Source organism: Larimichthys crocea, chromosome XII, assembly GCF_000972845.2.
Source record: "Larimichthys crocea isolate SSNF chromosome XII, L_crocea_2.0, whole genome shotgun sequence".
NCBI lineage: Eukaryota > Metazoa > Chordata > Actinopteri > Sciaenidae > Larimichthys > Larimichthys crocea.
In genome coordinates this window covers 22,575,399-22,587,395 of record NC_040022.1, presented here as the reverse complement: position 1 = coordinate 22,587,395, position 11,997 = coordinate 22,575,399, and the positions used below count along the sequence as shown (strand labels likewise).

The 11,997-nt window shown below is 39.2% G+C and overlaps 3 protein-coding genes across 7 annotated transcripts; 1 reads left to right on the top strand and 2 right to left on the bottom strand.

Moving 5' to 3' along the window:
• Positions 1-26: 26 nt before the first annotated feature.
• LOC104918824 (hydroxyacylglutathione hydrolase-like protein) lies at positions 27-5,144 on the bottom strand. Of its 3 annotated transcripts, none has more exons than XM_027285531.1 (9): positions 4,933-5,144; positions 4,580-4,722; positions 2,556-2,620; positions 2,354-2,471; positions 2,154-2,262; positions 1,871-1,974; positions 1,516-1,614; positions 1,011-1,090; positions 27-904 (listed from the first exon to the last, which is right to left on the bottom strand). In XM_027285531.1, the coding sequence occupies exons 2-9, from the start codon at positions 4,682-4,684 to the stop codon at positions 754-756; spliced, it is 831 nt and encodes a 276-aa protein (XP_027141332.1). In that variant the 5' UTR covers positions 4,685-4,722; positions 4,933-5,144; the 3' UTR covers positions 27-753. The 3 variants fall into 3 exon arrangements, with proteins under 3 accessions (XP_027141332.1, XP_019132792.1, XP_010728989.1); XM_019277247.2 differs by having other exon boundaries at positions 1,516-1,617; positions 4,580-4,690; XM_010730687.3 differs by having other exon boundaries at positions 1,516-1,617; positions 4,933-5,143.
• Positions 5,145-5,502: 358 nt separating this feature from the next.
• Positions 5,503-9,574, bottom strand: LOC109142687 (hydroxyacylglutathione hydrolase, mitochondrial). Of its 2 annotated transcripts, none has more exons than XM_019277260.2 (9): positions 9,417-9,574; positions 8,188-8,372; positions 7,684-7,748; positions 7,476-7,593; positions 7,282-7,390; positions 7,036-7,139; positions 6,829-6,930; positions 6,648-6,727; positions 5,503-6,529 (listed from the first exon to the last, which is right to left on the bottom strand). In XM_019277260.2, the coding sequence occupies exons 1-9, from the start codon at positions 9,481-9,483 to the stop codon at positions 6,430-6,432; spliced, it is 930 nt and encodes a 309-aa protein (XP_019132805.2). In that variant the 5' UTR covers positions 9,484-9,574; the 3' UTR covers positions 5,503-6,429. The 2 variants fall into 2 exon arrangements, with proteins under 2 accessions (XP_019132805.2, XP_027141331.1); XM_027285530.1 differs by lacking the exon at positions 9,417-9,574 and adding an exon at positions 9,230-9,390.
• On the top strand, positions 9,537-10,831 carry fahd1 (fumarylacetoacetate hydrolase domain containing 1). 2 transcript variants are annotated; one of them, XM_010730690.3, is made up of 2 exons: positions 9,537-9,635; positions 9,799-10,831. In XM_010730690.3, the coding sequence occupies exons 1-2, from the start codon at positions 9,633-9,635 to the stop codon at positions 10,558-10,560; spliced, it is 765 nt and encodes a 254-aa protein (XP_010728992.3). In that variant the 5' UTR covers positions 9,537-9,632; the 3' UTR covers positions 10,561-10,831. The 2 variants fall into 2 exon arrangements, with proteins under 2 accessions (XP_010728992.3, XP_027141333.1); XM_027285532.1 differs by having other exon boundaries at positions 9,581-9,687.
• The last annotated feature ends 1,166 nt before the right edge of the window (positions 10,832-11,997 follow it).

Genomic DNA, 11,997 nt, shown 5'->3' with positions numbered 1-11,997 from the left:
GAATACGACTAACAGCATATTGATTTAGGCTGATATGTTTTATTGAATAACCTTGACTCTGACTTACAGTTATTTAAGCTTTTGCAAAGTGAAGATGTAAACTTTGTGATGAAAAGCAGTTTACAGTCATATTTGTTCTGACTGCATGTTTCTTTTCCTTCTCATGTACAGTTAATGAGTACAACATCTCAAACTCTGGTTACAAAACACTGGGTACAAGGTGCAAATTAACTGAAGTTGTATTTTAAGATTAATCAGAGCATTCAAGTGCAAAATTGAGCAAGAGAACAATTGTAAAATATATACAGTATGTGCAAACAGAAATGGGTAAAAAAGGTTAAATGAGAAAGTTCACATGAACTACAGTTTAATACAAAGAAAGAAATTAAGCTTATTCTCTCCCCAAACCAGTTATTTAAAGGAATAAATACACAAATCTCAGCAGTTTTTTTAAATGGAAAAAAAGGCTGATGTTTCCTGGTGCATAACAGACTGGGAGACCAGTCCTTAAAATGATTTCAGGAATATTTAATAAAAGCAGCTTGACTGTATACTGGCCTTTTTTGTGCAGACATTGATTCATAGGTAGTAAAACAACCTGCGTGCCCGTGGGGGTCAACAGTAGCATAAACTGGTTAAATGTAAGGTTAAAGCAACAAACACCACACTCTACAGTCTTGTGTCTTGTTGCATTCAAACTATTCCTCCTCGATGGCTGAGTACGTCACATGTTCAGAGATCTGAAACTGGACCTCAGGGTCTCAGAAGTCCCCACTCCAAAGCTAACATGGCGTGTGGAGGAAGTCTCTCCTTGGGCTTCTTAAATTTGTCCTTCTCCTTCCGCAGGACCCTCAGCACCTCTATGGGGTCTGTCTTTCCTGTGAACTTTTGTACTCCTTCCTCCCTACAGTAAGGAAGAGAGAGGATTACTCAGACAAATTATAACACAAAACTGTGGCAGGAAACATCGCATATCTTAAAACATACTTTATATAAATATGCAAACTCACGAGAGGCGAAGAAAAGGGTTGTATTCAAACTCCTCCATGAGGGTAGATGGCACTGTTGGTTTGTCATCATCATCTCTGGCCTGCAGACAGAAAAACAGAATATATTTAAAGCATAAGATGGAAATATTCTAGATTTCTGTCACAAATACTAATGAAAAACAACAAAAACTGCAGCTAACATCAATCATTAACCTTAATGCGGGCACTGTAGTTTATTTTGATTTAATACCATAAAGAGCAATAGGAAGCTACAGGAAGTCACTCACTAGAACACCACATGTGTATTAATCTGCAGCTGAACATAGTCCACAAAACTACAGTGCCCAGCTGTTCTAGGAAAGCCTTTATTTATACTGAAAACATACATTTGTGATCAGCTTTTAAAGATTTGGAAGGAATCAATGGATTTAGTGCTGAAACAGAAAAGTAGGAGTCGGACTGATAGTCCTAGTTTTGGTTTTCTGCTGAATACTGCAAGCTTTATTCACTTTGTTGTCTTGCTCACCCTGGCCCAGCTCAGCATCTCCTTAACCTTTTCATTCTCTGGCTCTACCAGCATGGCAAACTTCAGGTTCTTTATGGTGTACTCGTGTCCGCAGAACACCTTCTACAAATAAACAGAGCGTGATCAAGATTTCTGATTAACTTACACACAGCAGTAAAGTTTCAGATGTTCAGATTTTGTACTATGAAGGGAGAAAGGAGAGCCAAGCTCCACTCGATCCCTCCATTGTATGTGTGTTTATTCATCACAGTAACTCAGTCTTAACAGCTCTTATCTGAGGTCATGTTAGCTGATGTTAACCCTGTGAGGGATGCACACAGTCACGACACATACAACCACTAATATTTCCACTGACCGTGTCTTGAGGTAGAGTGCCAAGCACCTGGGTGAGATTGTGGTACATCTGCTCGGCCGTACCCTCAAGAAACCGCCCACATCCAGCGATAAACAACGTATCCCCTGACGACCAAAAGTAAGGACAAGTGGAGGCAGTGGTCAGTCCCTGAAGCACAATGGACAATGTACTGGCCAACAAAGATTCATATCTCTAGCCACTCAAAATGAAGTCATTATATACGCTATTTTCACATGATTTGATATAACTGGTTCACCAGCTCTTTATGTTTACAGACAAAGACCTGTGAACACAGCAGGGGCGTCAGTGCACTCATCCTCCCAAACAAAGTAGCACATGTGACCAGAGGTATGGCAGGGAGTGAACAGGCACCTCACATTGATGGAGTTAAACTGCAAAATGGAGAAAAGACAAAGGATCTATCAAAGGATAACATGGCAGACTCAAAACATAATATGTAACTCTAAGCTATTTTGTGGGCACCTTGAGTTCCTGAGCATTGGTGACTTTATCCGTCAGCCCCCCGATTCGATCGTCTCCCCCGTACACCTTCAGCTCAGGAATCTCCTTCAGCAGAGCCTCATTCCCCCGAGCATGGTCCCTGATCAGTGCAGACGGGTTAGTTCATGATTACTTTAGCAGTGGTTATGTGTTGGTATTACTGATAGCTACCAAACAGTCTCACCAATGATGGTGTGTGGTGAGAACAGCAGTCAGAGTCAAGCCCTCTCTCTTCACTATTTCTAATAGCTGTCAAAAAAAGTACAACAGATAAATCATCCACAATAATTTGGATAACTAATCAATCAGTTAAGTTATTTTTTAAGCAAAAAGGCCAAGCACTCCTTGGTTCCAGCTTCTAAACTATAAGGACTTGTTGCTTTTCTTTGACTATGCCGCTGGCATAAGTGGTTGCTTAGGGCCACAACTGCTAGGGGGTTGCCTACAGAGTTGATTGAGAGAAGATTTTATTGATTACTTATATGTCAGAGGCCTTGCCCCAAGTTATTTAGCTGATCTTTTAATGTCCTATGCCCTCTCATGCTCCCTTAGAGCCTCAAATGTGTCATTTCTGATTGTCCCTCGGTTCTATATTTATACAGACCGAGCCTTTGCAGTCAGGGTTCTAAGACTGTGGACTGACCTGTCTGAGGAGATCAGGGCTGCAGACTCTCTGTCAAGTTTTAAATCGCTTTTAAAAAATATTTTTTAAAAAGGCCTTTAGTTGATCTTTTTATATTGTACGTCAGATTTTATGATGAGCATGATTTATTTTTATTGATTTATTGCCCTTAACTTATTGTTGAGTGTGCCTGAAAGAGCACACTATGTTATCCACCGTGCTTCTTACGCTTATTATTCTTACGCCGTTTTTTTGGCTCGCTTCTCCTCCCAGAGTTTTTGTCGCACACACACAAAACAGGTATCAAAACGCGCGGCTCGGCTGTGCTATGTTTCCTTACGTCGTTTCCTTGTTTCCTTCCTTTCTTGTTTCCTAGTTTCCTTACGTTGTTTCCTTGTTTCCTTACGTCGTTTCCTTGTTCCTTCCTAACGTAAGGAAACAAGGAAACCCCCGTAAGGAAGGAAGGAAACAAGGAAACGACACAAGGAAACAACGTAAGGAAACAAGAAAAAGCCATAAGGAAACAAGGAAACGACGTAAAGAAGAAAGGAAGGAAACGACGTAAGGAAAAAAGGAAACAAGGAAACAACGTAAGGAAACAAGGAAACGACGTGAGGAAACAAGAAAATGACGTAAGGAAGGAAGGAAAAACGACGTGAGGAAACAAGAAAATGACGTAAGGAAGGAAGGAAACAAGGAAACGACGTAAGGAAACAAGGAAACGATGTAAGAAAACAAGGAAATGACGTAAGGAAACAAGGAAAAAAGGAAACGACGTAAGGAAGGAAAGTAAGGAAACAAGGAAAAAAGGAAACGACGTAAGGAAGGAAACGACGTAAGGAAACAAGGAAACGACATAAGGAAACAAGGAAACAAGGAAATGACGTAAGGAAACAAGGAAACGACACAAGGAAACAAGGAAGGAAGAAAGGAAATGACATAAGGAAACAAGGAAATGACATAAGGAAACAAGGAAACAAGGAAACTACGTAAGGAAACAAAGAAACGACGTAAGGAAGGAAACAAGGAAACAACGTAAGGAAGGAAACAAGGAAACAACGTAAGGAAACAAGGAAACTACCCCCTCCTCCTTTTTTTAAGCTTTTGTGTCTCTTCAGGGGACAGAGGCACACACACACACACACACACACACACACACACACACACACACACACAGGGAGTAGAGGGGAAGGGCTATTTTCAAAATAAGAGTCAGAAGGCAGAAGCCAGCAGGCAGAAGCCCAGCGGTGGCCATTTTAGCAGTTATTGGCACTTCATTTGAGGTTGTCTGTCTAAAATGACAGTGTCAATAATAATGTATGGGGGCAACGGGGCCAGAGTCAGGCACACTCAATATTTTTTTCGAAATTTTCTAGTTATTGCGGTTGGTTTCCTTCCTTATTGTAAAGCAATTAGTAGCTGTGTTTGGAAAAGTGCTACAGTATATAATAAAGTTTTTTATCATTATTATTATTATTATTATTATTATTATTATTATTATTATTATATTTGGTTACTTGTCCAAACTAAATTTTATAAAGGCCAAACCCCCACTGTGCATGACACAGACCAAATCTGTCTCTTACCCGGTGTGGTACAGCAGGGTCCACAGCTACAGCCTGTTTACTCTGCTCCTCAATCACCAGGTACATGTAGTTATCCTCCAGGATGGAGATCACCTTTACCTTCATGGCACCCTCCAACGCATGCGCAGCACAGTGCGCAAACACTTCAGCAAGAGTTTAAATCAGTCAACATTATTCACAACGACATCTGCACCAGATGTTAAATTATTATAACGTCCTCTGCTCTCAAGTGTAAAAAAGACGCATGCAGACCGATGACGAGGACGTTTAATCCACCTCTGAATGTTTGTCAGGAAGCTCAAACATTTAAAGCAAAGTCATCAATCTGCGCACGTCAAGACAAACACGCTTACCTCAGATGAAGTGACTCCGATCAGGTCGTTTTATCTCTGTGAAAATATCTGCAAATTATCCCTCCACATTTCTGCATTCAGTCCGTGGATGTATTAACTCAGACTGGGAAGTTATCGCGACATCGTCGAGTCAACATGTCAAACCCAAGACATCTTAATCGAGCCCGGAAACATTCAACAACTTTCAATATGTGATTGTTTGACATGTTGTGACGGAAAATAGACATTTTGACATGAAAGAGTAGGGTACACACAGGTGTTACTAATAATACTAATTGAGGTCCCGTCCCATTCAGGTCAAACAGGGTCAGGGTGCTTAGTGCATGTTGGCTGTAATAAATGGAACTGAACCTTAATTAGTATCACTGGAAACAGCTGTGTTGACTAATATTTCATAATGGCTGCTGTGAAAAAGGTCTATTTGTCTTCATTTATTTATTAATTGGTTGTTTTATCAATTATGTTTCTCGAACTTGAATTTGTTCGTTATATTCTGCTCAGTATTTTGTATTCTGACTGTCAGACTTGGTTGAAAATAGACTGTTTTAAATAAATAAAACAAAATTTTAATCTGGGTGTAAAATACTTTAATAGAATCCAACACTCTCATTGGTCATTGCCAGTACTGATTCACTCTAGTACTTCTACACTTCTACTTCACTAGATACCAGCGATGAAGAGCAGCTACGCTTGGAATGCCTACATATTTATATACTTGTAATAATTCAATAACATATATTACACTTTCAACAATAGCATTCTGCATGTGTACTTTATCCCTTGAGTACTTACTTAAAGTACATTCTGAATGCAACTTTTGTTTCTACTGTCTTAAAGTACAAGTTTTATTGCTTTCTGCAAAGATCGTCATGCAACATTCTTTGTAAATTTTTACTTTTCATGCAAAAGAGCATTCAGGATATCTAACATTTAATGCTGACACACCAGTAAGCAGGCAGACATAATAACAAATAAAATAAGAAATAAGAAAAAAAAGGCCAAAGCTCACCTAGTAAACAATAAAACTAGCAAATATGTGAAGAAATGTCTTGAAGAAACATTCCAGGTCAGAATAAAACATTCATACGAGTCTTTAAAGAAATTACTTTATCAATTTACAGAATTTTTTACAACATTTGTTATTCATGCAGGTCCCTGTCTTGTTAATGTGTTTTTGAATTTGAACACTTCATAAAATAGTCATTTGTACATATATTACAACATAAAACTGCCATGAACAGATTTAACAAACTCTTTTCTCATTTAAAGCATTAAATTAATGGCCATATATTCCTGAAGATTATCACACCAACAGCATCCAAACAAACCAAATGCAACTAAAATAATGACAGATAAGTTTAGAGCCATATTAGGGCTTAGTGTGTGTATTGACAGGGTGAATGTAGCAGATCTACTGATTATTAAAGTGGCTTTGAAGATGAACTGCAGATTTACGTAGTATGCTATTGAAGGCTTGTAAGCATTTCTGTGTGCACATCACTCCTTGGGCACCCGGAAGCTGTCTTTCTCTTTCCGGAGACTTCTCATGGTTTCGATCGGGTTTGTCTGCTTTACATGGTCCTGGACAGACTTCTCTCTGAAATAAACATTAAAAAAAATAATAAGCTGAGTTAACAGTAATAGGCTCTAAAAAAAGTAACACATGAATATGCAACAAAACATTTTTATTGCAATCTCCTGAAATAATTACATACTTTACTCTCATAAAGGGGTTGAATGTGAATTCATCTGCCAGAGTGGACGGGATGGTCGGTTCTCCATTGCTGCATTTCTCCTACAGAAATAAAAAAAAATACACAGTCTCGATATTTATTTTTATTTTCAACTGTTTCGTTGCTTGATCATCTGTTTGGATGTGACAGGACAGTTAAATACCTTCGCCCACGCTAGCTTCTTCTGAATGACTTCGTTGTCTGGTTCCACATGACGCGCGAATTTCAGATTGCTGACGGTGTACTCATGACCGCAGTAAACACGCTTCAACACAAACGCACAGTGGTTAGTCAGTCGGCTTAAGAATACTATCAGAATGGGACAAAATGTGAGCTGTATCATATATCTCTGATGAGGAGGCATATTTACCGTTTCAGGAGGCAGACGTCCAAGAATTTCTATCAAAGCTTTGTGCATCTGCTCTGCTGTACCTTCAAAGAATTTACCACAACCAGCCACAAAAAGTGTGTCCCCTGCACGGAAAAGACAACGTCCTTAAAGGCACTGAAGGTAACACATGGCCGAGCGCTGACTTTTTACAGAGGCTACAACGATACTTCTCGATCAAGCATGTATTTATTTGTGTATCTGAAGAGTTTGTGTGAACAGGCATACCTGTGAAAACAGCTGGTGGCTCACTGCTGTTTTCTTTTGTCACATAGTAACAGATGTGACCAGTTGTGTGACATGGTGTAAACAGGCATTTGACATTGAGTGATCCAAGCTGGGAAAGAATGACACCGGTGAGCAAACATCAGGTATTTTGGGCTTATACTCGGATTGTAAAACAGACAGTTTGATGGACTTACTTTGAAGGTGTTGGAATGAGAAACTTTCTTTGTAATAGCATCAACCCTGTCATCTCCTCCATAGACCTTCAGCCCTGGCATTAGCCTTACCATCTTCTCATTTCCACTAGCATGATCCCTGAGGAAAGAGTGAATATTTGATTCAGGAGAAAGGTTTTGCGTTTTGAGAAAGTGGCACTGAATACAGACAACAAAACATGTAGCTTACCAGTGGTGATGAGTTGTCAGAACTGTCGTGAGTTTTACACCATGTTTTCTGATGGCTTCCACAACCTGTCGAAAACACAAAAGAAAATTAATCACCAAAAAATTGATAAGTTTTCTAAAACATTCATCAAGTGCAAAATATTTGTTGGCTCCAGCTTCGCGTGTCAGGGTTTGTTTTTTGTTTTTTGTTTTTTTCTGCTTTAGCTCATTATAACAAGAAAGTTTTTATTTGTTAGTTGTAGCCCTAAACGGAAGAACAAATAGAATAATATAATATCCATAAGCTCATCCTTTTTCTGTGTCTGCTAATCCGTATCAGGATTGCAGGAGTGTGGCTGGAGCCTATCCCAGCTGGCATTAGATGAGAGGCGAGGTGGTGCAATACATGTTGAATGACTTGGCAGTCCTGCATTCAAAATATTACTTGAATAAAAGTACGGAGAGAGGGCCAGAGTACACAGTGTTTAGTTTTTTTCATTAGTGTTGATATAATATTTGCACAGACCTTTATTGGCTCCACAGGGTCGACAACAGCAGCTTCTTTGGAGTCCACATCGATCAGGAGGTACATGTAGTTGTCAGTGAGAGCTGGGAGAAGTTCAATCCTCATATTTGCTTGATCCACCACAGAGGACTTCCTCACTGCGCTGTGAAGGAGAGCAGCTGTCTGGGCCTGGACTTCTACAGGTGCTTCATAGACAGACAGACAGACAGAAGACTTTATTAATCACCAAAGGGAAATTAGGTCATCATATAGCAGCAGTCCGGGGAATTTGAATACAATAAAAATACAATAGAATAAAATACTGGAGGTAGAAAAAAATACAAAAATAAAAACACAGAATAGGACAATAGGAATAGGTAGGTGGATAAGATGCAGTGGCAGGATGATGGTAATAGTACTGATCGGAATCAGAATCAGAAATACTTCATTAATCCCCACAGGGAAATTGTTCTCGTTACAGCAGCTCCCAAACGATAAGTTAGATAGTAGTAATACCAAGAAAAACATTTGAACACTATCGAGGTTGGATAGTAAAATCCCAAGAAAAAAAAAACTTTAACACTATACACTTATCAGAATCAGTAATACTTTATAATTATTTAATAATATATCTTATATAATAATATATAAGATATCCATTTTAACACTATACACACACACACACACACACACACACAGGTAAATAAGTTAAATAAAAACCAGTAACAGTAAAATAAAAGCCAAGTAACAGTGAACTATACAATATGTAAATCTAAAACCTTATAAAAGAATTTAGTCTTTGAGAAACTGTACAAAGAATATACTGATTGTTTAAAGATATGATGGTAACAGTATAATAATAATAATAATAATAATAATAATAATAATAATAAACAGTATGTGAAATTTAGAAGAGGGTAATAAGTCAATATTTGACTAACAGCAATGTCAAGAGTACACTGAATTAATCATAAACGAGCCATTTTCTTCCTATTTAAACACGCTTTCCATAATAATGTTTATTTTATGCAACCAGGAAACTAAAGCATTGCATTGCTTTCACCTGGCTAGCGTCACTGTTATGTAAGAAGGTGCAGGTGTTGGCTCAGCCAGGCCTGCTGTGTTCATCTCAGCCCTCTCAAGACACGACACAAGACAACAAACCGCCTCATTTGACGAGTTAAATCCACTTTACGCACGCCAACACGCCAGCTGGATGTCTGTGTGCGCGCACCGTGCAGCGGACGTACCGAGTTTGAAGGCTGTAGCAGCTCCCAGCAGAGTGCAGGCACTCCCTACGAGTGACTTGAATAACATAACAACACCTCCTGTCCTTATCTCATCCGCGTAAACCAGAAAAGTTTGGTTTGTTGCTTCAGTTCCGCTTCAACTTTAACCCCAGCGCGCTCCGCCAATCAAGCGAGGGGGAGTGGATCGTCAGAAAACAGCTCCGCACGTGGAAAAAAATGGTTATTTGCACATTTTTGCACGCTGAATGTGTAAAGATAAAATAAGATATATGTAAGGGGTTTTATTTTATAGTTTGATGCTGTATAAATCGTCAAAAACAGCCTTATAGAGGCTTTTATCCTATTTTTGACTTTTCTGTGTGTCCCCCCGGGCTTGCCGTAGGTGAATCATCTGACTACAGGAGCGTGTGTCGGTCAAAGTTTAGTCCACCTGACCCGGTGCAGACTGCTTCAGAGCGGATCAAGCTCCTCACGTTTCTGCACAATGACAGCCCGAAATATATCTCGGTTTTGGGAATGGGGACGGAAGATAATCTGCGTCGGGAGAAACTATGCAGACCACGCCAAAGAGCTGAAAAACGCCATCCCCACGGAGCCCGTGCTCTTCCTCAAGCCACCTTCTGCATATGTGAGGGAGGGATCACCCATCCTGGTGCCCCTGTACACCAGCAACCTGCACCATGAAGTGGAGTTAGGGGTGGTCATCGGGAAAGGGGGCACGGCAATCCCTCAGGCTGCAGCCATGGAGCATGTTGCAGGTTATGCTCTGTGTTTGGACATGACAGCCCGGGACATCCAGGATGAGTGCAAGTCCAAAGGTCTGCCCTGGACTCTGGCCAAAGCTTTCAACACCTCCTGCCCCGTCAGTGAGTTCATCCCCAAAGAGCGCATCCCTGACCCGGGCAGCGTGAATCTGTGGCTGAAGGTGAACGACCAGCTCCGGCAGAGCGGCTGCACCTCCCAGATGATTTTCTCCATCCCCTATCTCATCAGCTACATCAGCGACTTCATCACCCTGGAGGAAGGGGATCTCATCCTGACCGGGACCCCCAAAGGAGTCTCCGCCGTGCAGGAGCATGATGAGCTGCAGGCTGGGATCGAGGACGTTGTCACCATGAGCTTCAGAGTAGACAGACGAGACTAATGGAAATAAACACGAGAAGAGAGCGTGTTTAGTGATTATTTGAAATATATTTTTAATCTTTGTTTGTATCAGCAGATGGCAGTGCTGTGCCGCCAAGAGCTGGATCTCATCCTGATCTGTACAGAGACAGTTTGGTCACATTTTACTGTCTTATCTACTGAAACCAGGGATATAAAAAATAATTTACTGTCTTTGTTACAGATCATCAGTGGTGGAAGAAGTATTCTGAACTTGTTCTCAAATAAAAGATGTAATTATATGTTGTATAAAAGTATGTGTAAAACATTTTTATCACAAGTAAATGCCCTGCATTCAAAATTGACAGAATAACCCTTGTTAGTTTTATAATTTTATATATAACATTATTAGATTATTGTTATTATTCATGAATTAAAGTGTGAGTATTTTGATATAACTGACTAGCTGGATATAATTTTATGTTTAATGAGTTAAACTCCTTCCACCACTGGAAGACGTACTGAGATCTTTTAGTTTTACTGGGATATTTTTTACTCTGAATCTTTTACTACTGAAATACTGGAACAACAGCATAGAAATACTCTTATAAGTAAAAGTATTGTGCAACAAAATGTACTTAAATATTAAAAAGTAGAAGTACTCATTACACAGATTGGCCCGTGTCAGAATAACGTATATATAAAATTACTAGATTAGAATTAGGGATGTTTTATTTTATGTAGTTTATAAACTGTTAGCTTGGTAGCTTGGTCTAAAATAATACTTCATAATTTTTTAAGTTAATTATATTTTGTATTAAGAATCCAGATCTACAAAGTAACTGGTTATTACAGCTGCTAAATACATGTGGCGAATAAATTAGTGAAAAATTCAGTATTTCTCTACGAAGTGGAACAGAAGTACAAACATAAAGTGGAAATACTCAGGTAAAGCACCACAAAATACTGCAAAAGTACGAATACAGTACAGTTAAATACACCAAATTATAATGACATGTTGTGAGAAGATGTTTGAAATAGTCTTAATTATAGTTTAGCTCGGTACTTGTAAATGTACTTAGTTACATTCCACTGCTGTAGCTTATATTTTTATCCAAAAGATAGTAAACAGACATAGATAGAGATATAGATTCATACTTAAAGGTGGAGTAAATTTAAATGCCTCACAGACAATACATGTGTGATTATGATTATAATGACAATATAATAATCACAGTATTAAAGACCAACATCTGTAGTAGTTGAACCTTTCATACCAGATGCATTTGTGTATTTTTGCTAGCTGGTGTGCTTCAGATAAAACGCTCATCATTTCCTACCGTCAAATTAGGCACAGCACAGTTTGAATTTATGTGGCGTACCCTCCAGAAGCTTCAATGTGAAAGAGAGTTTATCCCAGATGAGTTCAAGTTGAGAAAATATTCATGTTAGTGAGGGAGTTTAGAGGACTGAGGGTTTG

Coding starts and splice junctions, on each gene's coding strand:
- LOC104918824 (XM_019277247.2), bottom strand. CDS start 4,684: ATGAAGGTAAAGGTGATCTCCATCCTGGAGGATAACTACATGTACCTG. Junction 2,621..4,579: donor ACCCTGCTGTACCACACCGG/GTAAGAGACAGA, acceptor TTTTTTTGACAG/CTATTAGAAATAGTGAAGAG. Junction 2,263..2,353: donor CCAATGCTCAGGAACTCAAG/GTGCCCACAAAA, acceptor TCCATTTTGCAG/TTTAACTCCATCAATGTGAG.
- LOC109142687 (XM_019277260.2), bottom strand. CDS start 9,483: ATGTTATTCAAGTCACTCGTAGGGAGTGCCTGCACTCTGCTGGGAGCT. Junction 7,391..7,475: donor CTCATTCCAACACCTTCAAA/GTAAGTCCATCA, acceptor ATTCTTTCCCAG/CTTGGATCACTCAATGTCAA. Junction 6,530..6,647: donor AACCCCTTTATGAGAGTAAA/GTATGTAATTAT, acceptor TGTTTATTTCAG/AGAGAAGTCTGTCCAGGACC.